Source organism: Bufo bufo, chromosome 4, assembly GCF_905171765.1.
Source record: "Bufo bufo chromosome 4, aBufBuf1.1, whole genome shotgun sequence".
Classification (NCBI taxonomy): Eukaryota; Metazoa; Chordata; class Amphibia; order Anura; family Bufonidae; genus Bufo; species Bufo bufo.
The window spans coordinates 221,911,066-221,933,690 of NC_053392.1; the positions used below are offsets into that span (position 1 = coordinate 221,911,066).

Sequence of the window (22,625 nt, forward strand, 5' to 3'; positions counted from 1 at the left end):
AGGCCATAACCAGCGTCACGTCCTCCTCAGGCTGGGAGAACCGCGGTGCAGAAGACATGGGATTCGTCTGAGGAAGGAGCGCGACGAACCCGTCTCTACCTCAGCAAGGCGCTGTCAGCGCCGCTTCACAGACTAGCCAATGGAATCAGGCAGATGTAAACGGAAAGAGGCGGGCTGTGCGCTGATTGGTCGTTAGCGTCTTCTATCACGTGATCCTGCCGTAAGTCCAGCATGGCTGCCCCCTGTTGCACTGTGATGTTGTGGCGTTATGTATGAGGAGCCTTGTGTCCGCTGTGATGAGTGAGCCGCCGCTGACCTACAGGATCGTTACTATGAGGTCCTACCAGGCTGTGCTGCTGCTGCTCGCCGCCCTGGCAGTGTTTGCCTTCTATTACTTGGGTTCTGGGAAGGAGAATTTCTCCAGCACCACTCGGAGGATGAAGGAACACAGCGCAATCCCAGACATGGAGCTGCTGCCTCCTTCTTCCTCAGAACTGAAGCTGGGTGAAGGGAAGAGCAAGAACCTGGAGAGCCGGGGGGTGCAGGACTACCATGTCCTGATGATGTTCACCAAGGTGGACAGGGCTCCAGGGCTCAGGAGCAAGTTCCAGGTGGCGCTCCACTCCCTGGTCAAGTACGGCAAGTTCGAGAGTACGGAGGTGCTGAGCCTGCACTTTGTAGCTGACGAGTCCAGCAAAGAGATCGGCAAGACTATGCTCCGCGACCTGCTGCAGGGCGCCAGCTTTAAGTATAAGGTGGGTGCCAGGATGCGGATGCTGAGCGAAATAAACCGTAATAAGATTATATTAGGGTCTGTTCACACCTGCCTCCACATTTCCATTTTCTGTTCCTTCATAGCAACAGGAACGCAAAGATGATGGCAGTGACCCATCTGTCACACGACTGTCCCGACTCACCCAAGAGTCGCCATTTACTATAATGAGGACGCTCGGTTTCTGTAACGGTGGCCATCATTTTACTGGAACAAATTAAAAGTTTTTTTGTATTTTTGACAGAATCTGAGATGGAAACTCTTAACAGGACATATTTATCCAACAGGAGGCATTTTACAGGTAGCTCAGATTTGAATAGCTGCCGTCAGGATTGGTCATCAATATCCGATCTGAGATATACAAGGTATGACAGTAAAGTTCACAAACTCCTCATCGCAAGTTTGATGGGGCAGCCAGGGGCGAGCTGGCCATACACCCCACAGGGAAACTTCCTGATGGGCTGAGCTCTCCTCACGACCACCGGCCGCATTTCATATCACTGTTTCATTATCCGTTCTTCTGATCTGTCAGAAGAACAAAAAAAACAACAACTATGAAATGGTTCCTGTAAAAAATAAAAAATATCCTGAGCATCCGTTTTGCCCATTTAGCATCCATTTTAGGCATTTCCTTCTGAGATCCGATTTTTAGATGGATCTCAGAAGGAAATGGCTAAGACGGATGCAAAGTGGGCAAAACGGATGTTCAAGATATTCTTTATTTTACAGGATCCGTTTCATTGTTGTTTGTTTTGTTCTTCTGACAGATCAGAAGAACGGATAATGAAATAGTGATGTGAACCCGGCCTAAGTAATGATCAGACACACCCCTCCTGACTGCTGAAGTCAGCTGTATTGCCATCCTGAGACAACTGGAGAAGCAGGATAGAGCGAGGCAGCTGGCGCATGCCACCAAAGAGGGGCAGTTTTTGGGAGGTATTTTGTGCCGCTGGGGCAGCAGTGTATACTATACAGTATGTGATTTGGTTCAGCTGGGATGGTATACCGTGCTATAATATGGGGTGTCTCCGGGCCTTCTGTCAGTTTGGGACCGCCTACAACATGGAGCCGCTTCTAGTTTTTTTCCACGGCCACTTTACGTTCCCAGTCCACCCTGGGGGCATCACTATTAGGGATGTCCCGATACCGGGCATTTGCACGAGTACATGTACTCGTGCAAATGTCCCCGATACCACTGCCGATACCTGTGCGCCGCTTCTATGTGTCTGTGTCAGTCCGCAGCCCCTGCATCTCGCACAGCTAACAGCTTCAGAGGGCAGCAGCAGGCACTGTGTAATAGGAGCCGACAGTGGAAGCTAGCTCCGCCCCGCCCCGCCCTCCAACCAATCAGAGACTCACAGCACAGGGAGCGTAGTGCAGGGACTCAGAGAATCGTCTGACAGTTTATTAGTTAAAAGAATCCAATGAGTCACAGACCGTGTCACCGGGTCCGTGCCAGGCTTCCTGCTCTGCGGCTCCCTGTAAGGGCTCTTTCACACTTGCGTTGTTGTCTTCCGGCATAGAGTTCCGTCGTCGGGGCTCTATGCCGGAAGAATCCTGATCAGGATTATCCTAATGCATTCTGAATGGAGAGAAATCCGTTCAGGATGCATCAGGATGTCTTCAGTTCCGGAACGGAACGTTTTTTGGCCGGAGAAAATACCGCAGCATGCTGCGCTTTTTGCTCCGGCCAAAAATCCGGAACACTTGCCGCAAGGCCGGATCCGGAATTAATGCCCATTGAAAGGCATTGATCCGGATCCGGCCTTAAGCTAAACGTCGTTTCGGCGCATTGCCGCATCCGACATTTAGCTTTTTCAGAGTGGTTACCATGGCTGCCGGGACGCTAAAGTCCTGACAGCCATGGTAAAGTGTAGTGGGGAGCGGGGAGCAGTGTACTTACCGTCCGTGCGGCTCCCCGGGCGCTCCAGAGTGACGTCAGGGCGCCCCAAGCGCATGGATCATGTGATCACATGGATCACGTCATCCATGCGCATGGGGCGCTCTGACGTCATTCTGGAGCGCCCGGGGAGTCGCACGGACTGTAAGTATACCGCTCCCCCGCTCCCCACTACTACTATGGCAACCAGGACTTTAATAGCGTCCTGGGTGCCATAGTAACACTGAAAGCATTTGGAAGACGGTTCCGTCTTCAAATGCTTTCAGTACACTTGCGTTTTTCCGGATCCGGAGTGTAATTCCGGCAAGTGGAGTACACGCCGGATCCGGACAACGCAAGTGTGAAAGAGGCCTAAGTCCGTCCGGGGGGAAGGGGGGGGGCATTATTAGCATAGCATGTAGTGGGGCTGTGTGTGTACAGGGTGCATGTAGCAGAGCAGGAAGTCTGGCAGGGACTCGGTGACACAGTCTCTGACTCATTAGATTCTTTTAACTAATAAACTCTCAGACGATTCTCTGAGTCCCTGCAATAACTATACATTGTAATTATATCAGTCTGCTCCACTGCATTCACTGCAGCAGAGCTGTGTTTGCCAGGAGCAAGTCCCTGGTGATAGTGTCTGTCTTCTATGGCCCTGGTCCTTCCCTCCCTGCTTGCAAGCTGCACATTGATCTCTAAAAGCAGGCATTAGGGCAAGAAGAAATATACATTACTGTATGATGGCCACAAGACTATTATACTGAGGAGGGGGGGACTTCAAAAATTGTTTTCCTGACTCCTTACAGTAGCGTCTCCTTGTGGCCGTCCCATACAGTGTAACGTCTCCTTGTGGCCGCCCCCATACAGTATAATCTCTCCTTGTGGCCGCCCCCATACAGTATAACGTCTCCTTGTGGCCGCCCCCATACAGTATAACGTCTCCTTGTGGCTGACCCCATACAGTATAACGTCTCCTTGTGGCCGCCCCATGCAGTATAACGTCTCCTTGTGGCCGCCCCATACAGTATAATAGTGGCTGCCCCCATACAGTATAACGTCTCCTTGTGGCTGCCCCCATACAGTATAACGTCTCCTTGTGGCCCCCCATACAGTATAACATCTCCTTGTGGCCGCCCCATACAGTGTAACGTCTCCTTGTGGCCGCCCCATACAGTATAATAGTGGCTGCCCCCATACAGTATAACGTCTCCTTGTGGCTGCCCCCATACAGTATAACGTCTCCTTGTGGCTGCCCCCCATACAGTATAACGTCTCCTTGTGGCTGCCCCCCATACAGTATAACGTCTCCTTGTGGCTGCCCCCATACAGTATAACGTCTCCTTGTGGCCGCCCCCATACAGTGTAGCGTCTCCTTGTGGCCGCCCCCATACAGTGTAGCGTCTCCTTGTGGCCGCCCCCATACAGTATAACGTCTCCTTGTGGCTGCCCCCCATACAGTGTAGCGTCTCCTTGTGGCTGCCCCCATACAGTATAACGTCTCCTTGTGGCCGCCCCCATACAGTGTAGCGTCTCCTTGTGGCCGCCCCCATACAGTGTAGCGTCTCCTTGTGGCCGCCCCCATACAGTATAGCGTCTCCTTGTGGCCGCCCCCATACAGTATAACGTCTCCTTGTGGCTGCCCCCATACAGTATAACGTCTCCTTGTGGCTGCCCCCATACAGTATAACGTCTCCTTGTGGCTGCCCCCATACAGTATAACGTCTCCTTGTGGCTGCCCCCATACAGTATAACGTCTCCTTGTGGCTGCCCCCATACAGTATAACGTCTCCTTGTGGCTGCCCCCATACAGTATAACGTCTCCTTGGAATGTTATAGTTCTGTTTTTGGGCCTTTTGGTTGGTCAGTGGTCAGAAAATACATGTGTGTGTATTTTATTGTTAAAATTAGTATCGGTAATTGGTATCGGTGAGTACTTAAATAAAAGTATCGGTACTCGTACTCAGTCTTAAAAAAATGGTATCGGGACATCCCTAATCACTATACATAAACTCCAGTATGGTTCCATAACCTTATCGTAGTGTTTTACAGCAGTGTTCTTGTAGATCCACAGCAATCTCATTTTGATTGACAACTAGTAATGTCTGTGTGTGTTTCTGAATCCCGTCACAAGAATGTCTGAGCTTAATTTAGAGCAATGCACGGTGCTAAAATTTCTTGTTAAACTTGGCCAGAATGGAAGATAGGTTGGGGAGATGTTACTGCAAGTTTATGGGGAGGATGCTATTGAGAAATTAGCAGTTTACAAGAGGATGACACGTTTCTAAGGGCAGAGGAAGTGTCACTGACGACGAGAGATCGGGACGGCCAAGTACAAGCACAACTGTTGAGCAGAAGTCAGTCAAATTGTTTGTGAAGATCGTCGGCTGACAAGAGCAGAGCAGGTGAACATTTACAGAGAAACAGAGGAAAATCGTAGCTGAAAATCTTGGCATGAGGAAGGTCTGTTCAAAAATGGTCCCCAAGATGCTCACCAATGAACATAAGCAAAGGAGAATCGAAAATTGCCAAGACCTTATAAAGATTCAGAGGGTGTTTTGGGATGTGTCTTCACAGGGGATGAAACATGGATCTATCGATACGACCCTGAAACGAAGTAAAAAAGTGCACTGTGGAAAACTGCCGATTTGTCCCCGACCACAAAAGTTCCACCAGTTCAAATCAAAAGTCAAAACAATGTTGGTAACTTTCTTAGATATTAGAGGGATTGTTCACTATGAATTTGTACCGACTGGACAGGCAGTCAACCTTTTTTGTTCCCAAAGATAAAGGAAATATTGAAAGGAAGACGTTTTGTTGACATCAAAGTTAATGACAGCAGCGCTGTAGGCCATTCCACAAAACCAGTACCAAAGTTGCTTCGAAGGCCTCAGTGCTGTTTACTGATGAAAGTTGATTCACGCTGAGCAGAAATGTTGTGACCAAACAAGCCTTTGGTGGTGTTATATTGTGGGCAGGTGTGTCTAGTAAATACAGAACTGCCCTACACTTTGTGACTGGTACAGTGACAAGCTCATACTACTTGAATAACATCATGAATCCAGTTATTGTGCCTCTACATGAACAACACAGGCCTAATTTCATCTTCATGGATGACAATGCGCCAGCTCATCTGGGACGCATCATTAGGGAACGGCTGCTGGAGACTGGGGTACCTCAAATAGAGTGGCCTGCACTTTCACCAGATCTGAATCCCATTGAAAACCTATGGGATCAGCTGAGTCGCCGTGTAGAGGCTTGTAACTCTGTACCCCAGAACCACAATGACCTGAGGGCCGTCCTTTAATAAGAGTGGGATGCCATGCCTCAGCAGACAATAAGTCGACATGTGAACAGCATGATTTGAGTGTTCACCAAAAATAATATACACACATATAATATAAATTCAATCTTTATTGTTTTAAAAAGAAAAATTCAATACATAATATAGCAAAAATACATACAGTGGTAGCAGTGCAGGACAGTACTGCCACAAGTATAAATCCACCATCCCCCCCCAAAAACAGTACCTCCTATGGTTAGTTTTGCACAGTCAGAAGAGCAGATCATGAACCGCAATCGTATATCTCATATCCTGACCTCATGCCACATCATATTAACATACCCAATTACTGCCATTATTTTAGATATTAGATTAACAAGGAGTCTCCAAAGGGCAAACTACAAATACATACAGAAACATTGTCTGCAGGATCCTAAATGGCAAATAGCCAATGGTACATAATGAGCATGAGAAAAGCAGATACTGACCAGGAGTGGAGGGGGAGTGATGGGTTGGTGCCGTTTCACCCACACACATATTAGGTATTGCCGCGTCCGTAACGACCGGCTCCATAAATATATCACAAGATCCACCCCGTCCGATAAACACCGTAAAAAAAAAAATATACAAACTGTTTTGTCACGCTGCATCACAAAAAGTGCAACACCAAGTGATCAAAAAGGCGTAAAGTGAAATAAATAAATAAAAGTATACATATTAGGTATCGCCGCGTCAGTAACAACCAGCTCTATAAAATATCACATGACTTAACCCCTCAGGTGAACACAGTAAAAAAAAACAGTGCCAAAAAAAAGCCATTTTTTTTGTCACCTTACATCACAAAAATTGCAACACCAAGCGATCAAAAAGGCGTATGCCCCCCAAAATAGTACCAATCAAACCGTCACCTCATCCCACAAAAAATGAGACCCTACCTAAGACAATCGCCCAAAAAACAAAAAAGCAATGGCTCTCAGACTATGGAGACACTAAAACATCATTTTTTATGCTTCAAAAATGCTGTTATTGTTTTAAAGTGAAAAAAATAAATAAAAAGTCGTTATGTTAGATATTGTCGTGTCCGTAACAACCTGCTCTATAATAAATATCACATGGCCTAACTTCAGGTGAACACAGTAAAAAATTAAAATAAAAACAGTGCCAAAAAAGCCATTTTTTTTTGTCACCTAACATCATTTAAAGTGCAACACCAAGCGATCAAAAATGCTTTATTATGTAAAACTGAAACAACCAAAGAAAGTACATATTTGAAATCACTGTGTCTGTAACAACCTGCTCTATAAAAATATCGCATGATCTAACCTGTCAGATGAACGTTGTAAAAAAAATAAAAATATCAAAACTGTGCCAAAACAGCCATTTTTTGGGTTACCTTGCCTCACAAAAAACATAATATAGAGCGATTTAAAATCATATGTACCCTAAAATAGTACCAATAACACTGTCACCTTATCCCCTAGTTTCCAAAATGGGGTCACTTTTGGGAGTTTCTACTGTAGGGGGGCTTCAAATGGGATTTGGTCTCTCAAAACCAGTCCAGCAAAATCTGCCTTTCAAAAACCATGCGGCAGTCCTTTCCTTCTGTGCCCTGCCGTGTGCCCTTACATCAGTTTACGACCACATGTGGGGTGTTTCTGTAAACCGCAGAATCGGGGTAATAAATGTTGTTTTTTTGGCTGTTAACCCTCGATGTTTTAAAGAAAAAATGGAAAATCTGCCAAAAAAGTGAAATTTAGAAATGTCATCTTTTAATTCTTGTGGAACACCTAAAGGGTTAACGAAGTTAGTAAAATCAGTTTTGAGTAACTTTAGGGGTGTAGTTTCTACAATAGGGTCATTTATGGGGGTTTTCCACTATGTAAGCCCCACAAAGTGACTGCAGACCTGAACTGGTCCTTTAAAAAGTGGGTTTTGGAAATTTTCTTAAACATTGACATGGTCCGTCACATGATCAGTCACCATGGTGATGGATCATGTGATGGACCATGAGATGAGCGCAGTGATGTCATCAAAGGTCCTTTTCCTACTGCACAGCAAAGATGAAGACAGAAGAGAAGCTGGGCTGCGCAAACAAGTGGATTAAGGTGAGTTAAAAAAAGTTTTTTTATTTTTTTTAACCTCTCCAGCCCTATTTTACTAAGCATTCTGTATTAAGAATGCTATTAGTTTTCCTTATAACCATGTTATAAGGGAAAATAATACAATCTACACTAGGGTTGTTGCGGGTATCGAAATTTCGATACCCAATCGATACTTTTTATTTTCATTTTTTCGATATTGGGCTGCGCTGCTACGCAGTCTAGTATCTCTGAACATGAGCGCGCTCTCCCTCCCCCTTGTGCTGCCGCTGCCACCAATGAACGGAGAGAGGGGCGGACGCACTGCGCCACCAGTGATAGGACTTTTCCTACACATAGCGGCGCCCAGAGATGTCCCAGCACTTACTATTATTCCTGGGCGCCGCTCCGTTCGCCCGCTTTGCGCCTGTGCCCCATTACTGTCTCCTCTCCTGCTCCATATGCTAATTACTATCGGAGCAATGGTGAGGAGACATCAGCTTCTCTAGTGGGCGTTCCTTCTCCCTACGCTGCGCTGCGATTGGACAGCGCTACAGCCAGGGAGAAGGAACACCCACTAGAGAAGCTGATGTCTCCTCCCCATTGCTCCAATAGTAATTAGCATATGGAGCAGGAGAGGAGACAGTAATGGGGCACAGCGGGTGAACGGAGCGGCGCCCAGGAATAATAGTAAGTGCAGGGACATCTCTGGGTGCCGCTCTGTGTAGCCTAATACTGAAAGTCTGGACCCATATAAAGTAGTCTTTAACACATAATACAGGAGGCGGGTGCCGGCAGCAGAATCGCATTGCCAGCACCCTGCCCCTGACAGGGAGCTGAGATCAGCGGCAGTTAACCCCTCAACTGCCGCTGATCTGCTGCCAGTACCCGCCTCCTGTATTAAAGGGGTTATCCGAGTTATTTTTTTGTTCTTTCTATGTTCCTAACTAAGCAAATGTAACAGCTTTCCAATTAACTCACTTTATCTCCAGTGGCTGGTTTCTCAGATTTCACTGAGGGTCACATGACCTGTGATGTCAGCTTCTCTCCCTGCTCTGATAAAGGTAAAACGAGAGTCACTGTGCTGGCCACGCCCCCCTTCACTGCCGTCTGCTCTCTCTCTCCTAAGATTCTTAACCCCTACAGCTGCACATACTGGCTAGCTGCAGCAGTGACAATTCTGGGCACAGGATCTGACAGACTAGAGAGAGCATTGCACAAGAAGGTAGGGGGAAGATCCTGTGTGTATTAGCAGTGTCATTATACAAGTAGGACTTGTAGTTCTACACTTACAAGTTGCTGTTGTTTCTCCCAGCACTCAGGGCAGCTCTTGTATCCACTCCCTTAGCAGTGTCATTATACAGCTGGGACTTGTAGTCCTACACATACAACATGCTGCTGAGTCTCCCTGCAGGCAGACATGTCACTCAGGGCAGCTCTTGTATCCACTCCCTTAGCAGAGCAGGGTTAGGGTCAGAGATTGTTTTTATTGCATGTAAACAAAGGGCCAGAAAAGAACCAGGGAAATTAGGAAATATATATATTTTTTTTTGCAGAAAACTTGCTTAGCTTAGTTATATATTGCTGCCCATCAGATTTTCAGTGCTATATTATTTTTTTTCATAACTCGGACAACCCCTTTAAGGGGTAATTATCATTGGTGGCGCAATGCGCCCCCCTCAACCCCGCCACCCCATTAAAATCATTGGTGGCACAGTGCCCCCTTCCCCCACCCCCTAGTATTAAAATCATTGGTGGCAGTGGCCACAGGGTCCCCTCCGCCCCTCCTCATTGGTGGCGGTGGCAGCTTCTGATCGGAGCCCCAGCAGTGTAAGCCTGGGGCTCTGATCGGTTACCATGGCAGCCAGGACGCTCCTGAAGCCCTGGCTGCCATGTTAATATCCCTGATGCTGTGTGCACAGAGCACAGAGCATCAGGGACAGTGTGAGGTCCTATTCACCCTGATAGAGCTCTATCAGGGTGAATAGGACAAGGGATGAAAAATCTCAGGTTCTGGCATCTAAGGGGGGAAATAGTTATTAAATAAAAAGTGTAAAAAAAGTTTAAAAAAAACAAAACACCAAAATATTAAGTATGAATCGCCCCCTTTCCCAATTACACATATAAAATGTATAAACAATAAATAAAACATATTACATATCGCCACGTCAGAAAAGTCCAAACTATTAAAATATTAAAAAAAATCTATGCGGTGAATGCCGGAACAGAAAAAATAAATAAAAACTGTGCGATTCGCCATTTTTTTCAAATGCGGAATGCACGTGGCTTTTTTGGTTTATTCTTTTGCGTGGTATCGAATGGTATCGAGTATCGCAATACTTTTTTATGGTATCGAAACCGAATCAAAAATTTGTTATCGCAACAACTCTAATCTACACAACACTTCTGTGAAGAAGTTCAGGTCTTGGTACCAAACATGCCGATTTTTCTCACGCGCGTGCAAGACACATTAAAATGTTTTGCACTCTCGTAGAAAAATCACGCATTTTCCCGCGACGCACTCGCATCTTATCCGGCCCAAAAACATGACGCCCGTGTGAAAGAGGCCTAAGTGTTTTAGACCTTATTTTTTTACTCACTTATATAGCGCTGGCATATTCCGCAATGCTTTATTTACTTACTTTTATTTACACCTTATCTGACAAAGGGGTGTGTGTTATTGGAGACAAGATGTGGCTTAATAAGCCGCTTTGTAACACAATTGTGGTACATTTTTGGAGTAAAACTAAGCTAGCTTATACAGTAGGAAGTGTAAGCTTAGACTAGAAAGTATAAACATGGACCAGATTTATCTTCCAGCCACTATGATAAATCTGGCCCCAGGCCTGCCTCAAGTGTGTCCTAGCAGGCCGCGACTCTTTGGCGCATGTCAGTATACCACTGACATTAAATTACATTTCACTATAGTGCAATGTATTTTAGAAGCCTGTTAGAATTCCCTTGTGGGACTATTAATTGATTACAAAAAAAATGTAAAAAATGTAAATCTCCATATATTTGGTATCGATGCTTTCATAATGACCCGAACTACACAATTATCCTTTAATTTATGCTGCATGGTGAATGCTGTTAAACAAAAAAAGGCCAGAATTGCTGCTTTTTGCTTGTTCGCCATCTAAAAAACGTGAAAAAGCGATCCAAAAGTGGTATGAGCCTCAAAATCATGCCAATGAGGCTCATAGAAAGAAAATTTTAAAAGTTATGGGTCTTGGGTTGCGGGGATACAATTTTTATTTTTATTTTTTAAAAAAAAGGGTTACTAAGTATTTGGTCTCGTTATAACTGTACTGATGAAAAGAAGTGCTGCAAAGTTTATAACGCAAAAACTCTGTGCCATTGTTGCTGTTTTTTCCTGTCCTCCTCCCAGAAAGATTTCATAAAAGTTAATTAGTAAGTTATGTGTACCCCAAAATGGCACCATTAAAAACTACAACTTGTCCCGCAAAAAAACAAGCCCTCATATGACTACATAGATATACAGTATTTTTCGCTCTATAAGACGCACTCGCTCCCCCCCCCCCCCCAAAAAAAAAAAAATGGGTTAGTGTGTCTTATGAGGTGAATATAGGGAAAAAGAAAATGTTTGGCGCTTTGCTTATTACGGTACCTTGCTGCAGTGAAAGAGCCGGCCGTACTGTGGGTGCTGGAGGGAAATGGCCGAGCGCGCTGCTGTGCTGGGAGGCAGGGACCCGGCTCAGCTACATGTGGTTGGATGCAGGGGCTGGTCGCCTCTGCGGGTGTTCTGTAATAGGGGCCGGCCAGCTGCAGCAAGTGCTGGGTGGTACGGACTGGCCGGCCTGAAGTTGCGATGGTATGGTGGAAGAGGACGGTTGATGGGAGCGTGGGAGCAGGCAGACGAGGGGCGGAGCAGACTTCCCTGTCACACATTCCTGCTCCGCCTCTCAGTCTTCACACGTGCCTGCTCCTGGCTACCTGTACTGTGAGAGCTGTGCCCTGCATGCTGGTCCCTGCCAGAAAGTGATCCATAAGGTACCCCTAATGACCCCACTCCTAATAATGTGACCTCCCCAATAAAGTGACTAGAGATGAGCAAATTTCATATTTTGAAATTTGCTCACTCTTCGTTTGGTGGTAAAAGCAGAATGCAATTCTATGATGGAATGCATAACGAAATGTCTTTAGAGGCATTCTGTTATTTATTTCGTCATAATAGAAGTCTATGGCCTTCATAACGGATCCATCCCATTTCCGTTATGCAGGGGAGTCAAAATATTTTTTCCCCATTTTCACCCTCTAAAAAGCGGGGATCGGTGCAGTCTCTGTATTCTAATGCAACGGCCCCGCTCACTGTTGTATAATCTTATCTAACCTGTAGGCATTGTTAAAATATAATAATCATGTGTAATCCAGCGGTATAACTTAACACTAAATTCCATAGCAGGGAGGAGGCAGGCCGGGTGGGCGGGCAGCGCATTACTCACTACTAGAGTTGAGCGAACCCGAACTGTAAAGTTCGGGTTCGCTCCGATCTTTAGGTTTTTCGGCACCCGAACCCGAACGTTTACGTAAAAGTAGCCAATCAACAAGCGTCGTACTACTTGCCCCAAAAGGCCATCACAGCCATGCCTACTATTGGCATGGCTGTGATTGACCAACTGCAGCATGTGACCCAGCCTCTATTTAAGCTGGAGTCACTTAGAGCCGCCCGTCACTCTGCCGCCCGTCACAATGGGCGAAATCTCGTTGCAGCTCTGGGACTAACCGGTTTGACGCACATCCCTTGCCTGGCGCATGTGCTGAATTTGGTGGTGCAGAAATTCATTCACAACTACCCCGACATGTCTGAGCTGCTGCATAAAGTGCAGGCCGTCTGTGCGCACTTTCGGCGTTCTCACCCTGCTGCTGCTCGCCTGTCAGCGCTACAGCGTAACTTCGGCCTTCCCGCCCACTGCCTCATATGCGACGTGCCCACCAGGTGGAACCTTGCACATGCTGGAGAGACTGTGCGAGCAGCAGCAGGCCATAGTGGAGTTTCAGCTGCAGCACTGTCATGCCCTGCTCTGACTATGTGCGGAGGTCGGCCAGAATAGCAGCACGTGTTTAATTTTTTGTTTTGTTTTGGAGTCGTGCTGGATCCGCCTCCCTTCAGGTGCACTGGGTGGGGTCATTGGTTTAACTCTCACTCAATCCCAGTGTTCTGTGCGGGTTATAGAAATCAGTCTGGCCTTGGAAGCAAGCAAGGAAGGAAGGATTGTCTGTTCCAGCTCAGATAAGATAAGTTTGGTTTCTGTTTTTGTTTGCTGTCTAGGCTGTTTGTGTGTCGTCTGTCCCTATTCCCCTTTCACCATCTCAGGGATTCTAGGGTATATTCAGCCCAGGCACGAGGACACATTATTCCTACCTTCAAGGTCTGAATGTGGGCTTAGCAGTGTAGGGAGAGAAGTCAGGGATGTGCTAGGAGGTGACCTTTCCCCAGCTTCTCGCCTAGGAACTTGTTTGTTGATTTATCTGTGTATCTGAGATCCCGTCCGCCGTGACAAGCACGCACGGGTCAGTCGCACTGCGGATCAGACCCACTTCACCACCAATGACTGGGCCTCCATGCGAGACCTGTGTGCCCTGTTGCACTGTTTCGAGTACTCCACCAACATGGCCAGTGGCGATGACGCCGTTATCAGCGTTACAATACCACTTCTATGTCTCCTTGAGAAAACACTTAGGGCGATGATGGAAGAGGATGCGGCCCAGGACGAGGAAGAGGGGTCATCTCTAACACTTTCAGGCCAGTCTTTTAGAAGTGGCTCAGAAAGAGGATTTTTGCAACAGCAGAGGCCAGGTACAAATTTGGCCAGCCAGGGCCCACTACTGGAGGAGGATGGGGATGAAGCATGTTCACAGCGGGGTGGCATCCAACGCAGCTCGGGCCCATCACTGGGCTGGGGGGATATTGAAGGACGCAGACGATACGCCTCCCACAGAGATCAGCTTGTCCTTACCTCTGGGCAGCCTGGCACACATGAGCGACTACATGCTGCAGTGCCTGCGCAACGACTGCAGAGTTGCCCACATTTTAACGTGTGCTGACTACTGGGTGGCCATCCTGCTGGATCCCCGTTACAAAGACAATGTGCCGTCCTTAATTCCCTCACTGGAGCGTGATCGGAAGATGCGCGACTACAGGCGCACGCTGGTAGACGCGCTCCTGAGAGCATTCCCGACTGACTCCGGGGGACAAGTGGAAGCACAAGGCGAAGGCAGGGGAGGAGGAAGAGGTCGCCAACGCAGCTGTGTCAGCGCCAGCACCTCAGAAGGCAGGGTTAGCATGGCCGACGTGTGGAAAAGCTTTGTCACCTCGCCGCAACAACCGGCCCCAACTGCTGATATGGAGAGTGTTAGCAGGTGGCAGCATTTGAACAACATGGTGGAACAGTACCTGTGCACACGACTACACGTACTGACTGATGGTTCTGCCCTATTCAACTTCTGGGTCTCCAAATTGTCCACATGGCCAGAGCTTGCCCTGTATGCCTTGGAGGTGCTGGCCTGCCCTGCAGCCAGTGTACTCTCTGAACGTGTATTTAGCACGGCAGGAGGCGTCATTACAGACAGACGCAGCCGCCTGTCCACAGCCAATGTGGACAAGCTCACGTTCATTAAAATGAACCAGGCTTGGATCCCACAAGACTTGTCTTTACCTTGTGCAGAATAGACATTTATACCACCATCAAACATACATTCTTGTACTCAAGTCAAGTGCAATGATTCTTTTTTTTTTTTTTTTTTTTTTTATTTGTCCCAATATTTTGGGGGCTACCTACCCAATAAAAAATAAAAAAAAACATTGTTGGCTACCTGTTCCTCCTCCATTGCTGCCTCCACCCACAACACCACATTCACCGCCTCCTCAACCTCCGACTCCATATCCACCTCCTTCTCTGAGTTGCAGGTTTATAATTTGTAATTTTTAGTTATTTTATTTCATTTTAAGTTATTTCCCTATCCATATTTGTTTGCAGAGCAGTTGCCATGCTCTTAAGCACATTTTGATGCCTTTTGCAGCCCTCTAGCCCTTCTCAGGACTATTTTAGAGCCATTTTAGTGCCCAAAAGTTCGGGTCCCCATTGACTTCAATGGGGTTCGGGTTCAGGGTCAAGTTCGGGTCCCGAACACGAACTTTTTTTTCAAGTTCGGCCGAACCTGCCGAACATCCAGGTGTCCGCTCAACTCTACTCAGTACGTCATGCACCTGCGCAGCCCACTTTATGAATGAAGCAGGCGGCATGGGCGAGTGACGTAGTGAGTGACTCGTCGACCGCCCGGCCTGCCTCCTCCCTCCTCTTAGTTGTAAGTCATACCGCTGGATTACACATGATTATTATATTTTAACAATGCCTACAGGTTAGATAAGATTATACAACAGTGAGCGGGGCTGATGCATTAGAATACAGGGACTGCATCGGTCCCCGCTGTCATTCCAAATCCAGATGCCGGCCCCCAGCCCCTGTATTGGGGGTCATTCACACTGCAGGGACACTGTTATGGGGGGATCTGCTGTGGATGGCACATAGCATAAGATGCTATATATGTGTCATCCACAAATCCCCCCCCCCCCCCCCATAGCAGTGTTATCCACAGATTCCCCCCCATAGCAGTGTTATCCACAGATTCCCCCCCATAGCAGTGTCATCCACAGATCCCCTCCATAACAGTGCCATCCACAGATCCCCTCCATAACAGTGCCATCCACAGATCCCCTCCATAACAGTGCCATCCACAGATCCCCCCCCCCTCTATAACAGTGCCATCCACAGATCCCCCCTCCATAACAATGCCATCCACAGATCCTCCCCCATAACAGTACCATCCACAGATCCCCCCCCCCCCTCCATAACAGTGTGTCATCCACAGATCCCCCATAATAGTGTCATCCACAGACCACCATTAGTTCAAAACCCACCAAAAGCACACCTTGTGGTTCGAGAGGCTGCCGGACTAAAAGTACTGCATGTCCGACTTTTTAGTCCGGCGGCCTCTCACCGCGCACTGAAGTGCTGCGCCGGAGCTCCGCCCCCGTCCCCATTATAGTCAAAGGGGACGGCACGGCGAAATAGCTGCAGGACGGATCCGACAGTGTGAACAGCCTGTCAGATCTGTCCTGCTGCTAGTGTGAAAGTAGCCTAAAAAATTTTTTATTTTCAAAAACACTGTGCATTTCAGTTCTTGAGTTGAGCATAACTATATTTCAGCATTATCAGAAATTTGCGTGTGATTTTTTTGCCTTGAAAATCCAAGTAAATAGACCTCTAGCACAATTCCGTTAAAATATCATATCGCATATCGTTATCGCAATTTTTAGGGCAATAATCGCAATCGCACAAAATTCCCATATCGTGCAGCCCTAGTTGTAGCCCTTGGAAGGCGACGATAAAAAAAAAAAAATGAGAAAAAAGAAAAAAATCACTTGCTTATTAAGGCCCAAACAGGTCAGAGACTGCAGTGTCTTCCTGTCAGACAGCATAAATGAATCTGCCCCTTTGTATGGATTGTGAAGTAAAGAATAAGAAGTGGTGCTACATTTTGGTGTAAAACATTATTTCCCTGTATACATTGTGTGCGGCCTTCTTTACAAATGGGGTAATAGTACTTTCTTGTAGGATCAAGCAGAACCAGACTTTTAGTTGTATACCTGCAGCTCGTTATCCTTGCCACAAGATGGCCCCATTGCTCAGTAAATTGGTTGTATTAATCTGTTGATCCAGATGTTTTGAAGTATTTGTTGCTGTTTCAATGTTAGTCTAGGTTCACACGTTTAGCCCCCCTGCTGGGCTTTCTTTAGGGGTACCCGTTTGAAGAGCCAAAAGCAGAATTCAAGGGTACACCGCAACGGGTACGTTCTCTTCAGTGAGACAGACCGAGTCTAAAAGACTCCCCTTTGGACTCTGTTTGACCTGCTTTCTGTTTGTTTCGGACTTCTTTGCTGAACAGAATAGCATGATGGACTCTCTCACTATCTGTGTTCCTCACTTTCTCTGTCTGTGTTTCTCGCTTTCTCTCTCTTTGCCTCTTTGTTTCTTTCTCCCCTTTTCTCCTTTTTTTTTTAGGATTCTTTAAGCTGTGTGGCAAAAAAATAGGAAATGAACGTAGAGCAGGTCAAACAGACAACGCAGTTCAGGTGTTCAAACATGGAAAGTCAGTGGAGGGCCAAAAGTCTGAACCCATCCTAACGGTGAAGTTGGCATGACTGGGTCGCACCTCACCCCACACATTTTTTTCAGAGACAGACATGTGCAGCTTGTCGCAGATATCAAATATTGTGCTCTTCTAGAAGCAGTAGGATGAGGTTCTAGGATCAAATGTGTCAGAATGAAACCTTCCCATACAAGACCATCTGTATTTGATTTTAAAGGGGTTGGCTGCTTTCCTATAAATACATTGCATTAAACGTATTTTGCAGAAATTCTGGCGCAGTTCCGAGTACTTTACTTGCTTCCCCGAACGTAAACATTGAGATTTCCTCTGGGAATGCGCCACAGCACATCCAAGTGACGTCCCAACCTGGTGGGGGTGGGGAGGGGGAGGGGGGGGATTTAGGTCACCCGACAGATCCTTCCATGACTGTGTGCTCTTGTCCTGGTCATGTGCAATAGAAGTGTACCCAAGCCACTGTTTCCCCGTCCATTGTACAATGAGGATGATATATTGGTGCATGTGTAGTAGGAGTAAGTCACTTAGAGCAAATGTAATACTGCACATGCATAGATATATCGCATTGAATGCACAGTGGATGGGGTAGACCTGGTAAGTTTTTCCTGTCCTTGGATTCAGAGACAAAGGGACGGGATAGCGCATACAGTCACGGAAGGGTTGGTCAGATGAGGTCACGTGGATGTACGATGGTGATAAACAGACAGAACAATGTTCATCAAGTAGGAAACATACAGGTATTTACACTGCTACAACGTATATCTTATGCCTCATTCACACGTCAGTGTTCGGTCAGTGATTACCATCAGTCATTTTGAGCCAAAACCAGGTGCGGCCCTAAACACAGAACAGGAGCAGATCTTTCCTTTATACCTTATGTCTGTGGAGGCTCCAATCCTGGTTTTGGCTCACAATCACTGATGGAAATCACTGACCAAAACGCTGATGTGTGAATGAGGCTTAGAGAGGACCTTTCACCCATTATGACATTGTGAACTAAGTATACAGACATGGAGAGCGGCGCCCGGGGATCTCATTGCACTTACAATTATCCCTGGGCGCCGCTCCGTTGCCCCCTATGCCCTCCGGTATCTTTGCTCACTAAGTTATGGTAGGCGGAGTCTGCCCTTGTTCTGCTGTAGCGCTGGCCAATCGCAGCGCAGAGCTCACAGCCTGGGAGGTTATTTTCTCCCAGGCTGTAAGCTCTGCAATGCGATTGGCCAGCGCTACAGCAGAACAAGGGCAGACTCCGCCTACCATAACTTTGTGAACGAAGATACCGGAGGGCATAGCGGGAGAACGGAGCGGCGCCCAGAGATAATAGTAAGTGCAGTGAGATCCCCGGGCGCCGCTCTCCATGAATGTATACTTAGTTCACATAGTCATAATGGGTGAAAGGTCCTCTTTAATGCAGTATATTTATAGGAAAGCGGTCAACCCCTTTAACCACCTCAGCCCCCAGTGCTTAAACACCCTGAAAGACCAGGCCACTTTTTACACTTCTGACCTACACTACTTTCACCGTTGATTGCTCGGTCATGCAACTTACTACCCAAATGAATTTTACCTCCTTTTCTTCTCACTAATAGAGCTTTCATTTGGTGGTATTTCTTTGCTGCTGACATTTTTACTTTTTTTGTTATTAATCGAAATTTAACGATTTTTTTTGCAAAAAAATGACATTTTTCACTTTCAGGTGTAAAATTTTGCAAAAAAAACGACATCCATATAGAAATTTTGCTCTAAATTTATAGTTCTACATGTCTTTGATAAAAAAAATGTTTGGGTAAAAAAAAAATGGTTTGGGTAAAAGTTATAGCGTTTACAAACTATGGTACAAAAATGTGAATTTCCGCTTTTTGAAGCAGCTCTGACTTTCTGAGCACCTGTCATGTTTCCTGAGGTTCTACAATGCCCAGACAGTACAAACACCCCACAAATGACCCCATTTCTGAAAGTAGACACCCTAAGGTATTCACTGATGGGCATAGTGAGTTCATAGAACTTTTTATTTTTTGTCACAAGTTAGCGGAAAATGATGATTTTTTTTTTTTTTTTTTTTTTTTCTTACAAAGTCTCATATTCCACTAACTTGTGACAAAAAATAAAAAGTTCTATGAACTCACTATGCCCATCAGCGAATACCTTGGGGTCTCTTCTTTCCAAAATGGGGTCACTTGTGGGGTAGTTATACTGCCCTGGCATTCTAGGGGCCCAAATGTGTGGTAAGGAGTTTGAAATCAAATTCTGTAAAAATTGACCTGTGAAATCCGAAAGGTGCTCTTTGGAATATGGGCCCCTTTGCCCACCTAGGCTGCAAAAAAGTGTCACACATCTGGTATCTCCGTACTCAGGAGAAGGTGGGGAATGTGTTTTGGGGTGTCATTTTATATATACCCATGCTGGGTGAGAGAAATATCTTTTCCCATTTTTTTATACAAAGTTGGCATTTGACCAAGATATTTATCTCACCCAGCATGGGTATATGTAAAAAGACACCCCAAAACACATTCCTCAACTTCTCCTGAGTACGGAGATACCAGATGTGTGACACTTTTTTGCAGCCTAGGTGGGCAAAGGGGCCCACATTCCAAAGAGCACCTTTCGGATTTCACAGGTCATTTTTTACTGAATTTGATTTCAAACTCCTTACCACACATTTGGGCCCCTAGAATGCCAGGGCAGTATAACTACCCCACAAGTGACCCCATTTTGGAAAGAAGAGACCCCAAGGTATTCGCTGATGGGCATAGTGAGTTCATGGAAGTTTTTATTTTTTGTCACAAGTTAGTGGAATATGAGACTTTGTATGAAAAAAAAAAAAAAAAAAAAAAAATCATCATTTTCCACTAACTTGTGACAAAAAATTAAAAATTCTAGGAACTTGCCATGCCCCTCACGGAATACCTTGGGGTGTCTTCTTTCCAAAATGGGGTCACTTGTGGGGTAGTTATACTGCCCTGGCATTTTACAGGGGCCCTAATGTGTGGTAAGTAGGTAAATGACCTGTGAAATCCGAAAGGTGCTCTTTGGAATGTGGGCCCCTTTGCCCACCTAGGCTGCAAAAAAGTGTCACACATCTGGTATCTCCGTACTCAGGAGAAGGTGGGGAATGTGTTTTGGGGTGTCATTTTACATATACCCATGCTGGGTGAGAGAAATATCTTGGCAAAGACAACTTTTCCCATTTTTTTTATACAAAGTTTGCATTTGACCAAGATATTTATCTCACCCAGCATGGGTATATGTAAAAAGACACCCCAAAACACATTCCTCAACTTCTCCTGAGTACGGAGATACCAGATGTGTGACACTTTTTTGCAGCCTAGGTGGGCAAAGGGGCCCAAATTCCTTTTAGCAGGGCATTTTTAGACATTTGGATACCAGACTTCTTCTCACGCTTTGGGGCCCCTAAAATGCCAGGGCAGTATAAATACCCCACATGTGACCCCATTTTGGAAAGAAGACACCCCAAGGTATTCAATGAGGGGCATGGCGAGTTCATTGAAAAAAAAAATTTTTGGCACAAGTTAGCGGAAATTGATTTTTTTGATTTTGTTCTCACAAAGTCTCCCTTTCCGCTAACTTGGGACAAAAATTTCAATCTTTCATGGACTCAATATGCCCCTCAGCGAATACCTTGGGGTGTCTTCTTTCCAAAATGGTGTTATTTGTGGGGTGTTTGTACTGCCCTGGCATTTGAGGGTCTCCGCAATCATTACATGTATGCCCAGCATTAGGAGTTTCTGCTATTCTCCTTATATTGAGCATACGGGTAATGAGATTTTTTTTTTCCGTTCAGCCTCTGGGCTGAAAGAAAAAAATGAACGGCACAGATTTCTTCATTCGCATCGATCAATGTGGATGAAAAAATCTCTGCCAAAAAAAGAAAAAAGGAGGGGAAAGGCGTCTGCCAGGACATAGGAGCTCCGCCCAACATCCATACCCACTTCAGCTCGTATGCCCTGGCAAACCAGATTTCTCCATTCACATCAATCGATGTGGATGAATAAATCATTGCCGGGATTTTTTTTTTTATATATACAAAGTGTTTGCCAAAGTATATGAACACCGCCACCTCCTCAGCTCATATGCCTTGGCAAACATATCTTTTACTGCAGAGGAGAAATCTCGTCTTGCAGCGCCGCATACACCGACTTGCGTGTAATCTGACAGCAGCGCAATGCTTCTGTCCGAATGCACATCAGTGCTGCAGCTGGTCGATCGGATGGTCCACCTGGAAGGTAAAAAAAACAAAACAAAAAAGAAAAAACCAGGCCGCAAAGCAATAACTTTATTAACTTTAGAACAGAACATATTAACTTTTTTAAACTTTTTTAACTTTTTTACTTACCGGTAATTTTTTTTTTGTTTTGTTTTTTTTACCTTTATAGAACAAACCTCTCCTTCCCCATGGGACAATGTGCAAAGCGCAAATCGCCCAAAGATGTGGCGAAGTACGTTATGCACTTTATCCCAGGTGAAAGGAGAGGTTTGCAGCAGCTGTGAGAGAAAGGGCCCTAATAGCCCTGTGTGCCTGTCCTGGTGAGATGTGATCCCTATGCTAGGTGTACCTGTGTGTGGTACTTCCGGAAACACTCTCCTAAGCATAGGGCAGGGTGGTCCGGAAAGTCAGGACAGAAATAGCGGGTGTCACGCCTTATTCCACTCCTGCTACAGACACGACATTTTTTTCGGGGTGGCGGTTGGGTTGAGGTACCAGCAACGACACTGGGGAAATGTCGCTCGTGTAGACGGCTAACTACACTGGTGGATGGGGCCACGGAACCTCCTGGGTAAAGGAGGTTCTCGATGATCTCTTCCTGGAATTTGAGGAAGGATCGTGTTCTCCCAGCCTTACTGTAGAGAACAAAACTATTGTAGAGCGCCAATTGAATTAAATATACAGACACCTTCTTATACCAGCGTCTGGTTCTGCGGGAAACTAAATAGGGAGCCAACATCTGGTCATTGAAGTCCACCCCTCCCATGAGCGCATTATAGTCGTGGACTGAGAGGGGCTTTTCAATGACACGGGTTGCCCTTTGAATTTGTATTGTCGTGTCTGCGTGAATGGAGGAGAGCATGTAAACGTCACGCTTGTCTCTCCATTTCACCGCGAGCAGTTCTTCGTTACACAAGGCAGCCCTCTCCCCCCTTGCAAGACGGGTGGTTACAAGCCGTTGGGGGAAGCCCACGCGACTAGTTCGCGCGGTGCCACAGGCGCAAATCCGTTCTAGAAACAAATGCCTAAAGAGGGCCACACTTGTGTAAAAATTGTCCACATAAAGATGGTACCCCTTGCCGAATAAGGGTGACACCAAGTCCCAGACTGTCTTCCCACTGCTCCCCAGGTAGTCAGGGCAACCGACCGGCTCCAGGGTCTGATCTTTTCCCTCATAGATCCGAAATTTGTGGGTATAGCCTGTG

General features: G+C 46.2%; 1 protein-coding gene across 1 annotated transcript in view; it reads left to right on the forward strand.

Annotated features, from left to right (window-relative positions):
- Nucleotides 1–217: 217 nt before the first annotated feature.
- Nucleotides 218–22,625, forward strand: part of XXYLT1 (xyloside xylosyltransferase 1) — a 291,171-nt gene continuing 268,763 nt past the window's right edge. The window contains exon 1 of the mRNA XM_040428327.1: nucleotides 218–755. Coding sequence (XP_040284261.1) covers nucleotides 273–755 — 483 coding nt within the window. The 5' untranslated portion in view covers nucleotides 218–272. The remainder of the gene's footprint in view (nucleotides 756–22,625) is intronic.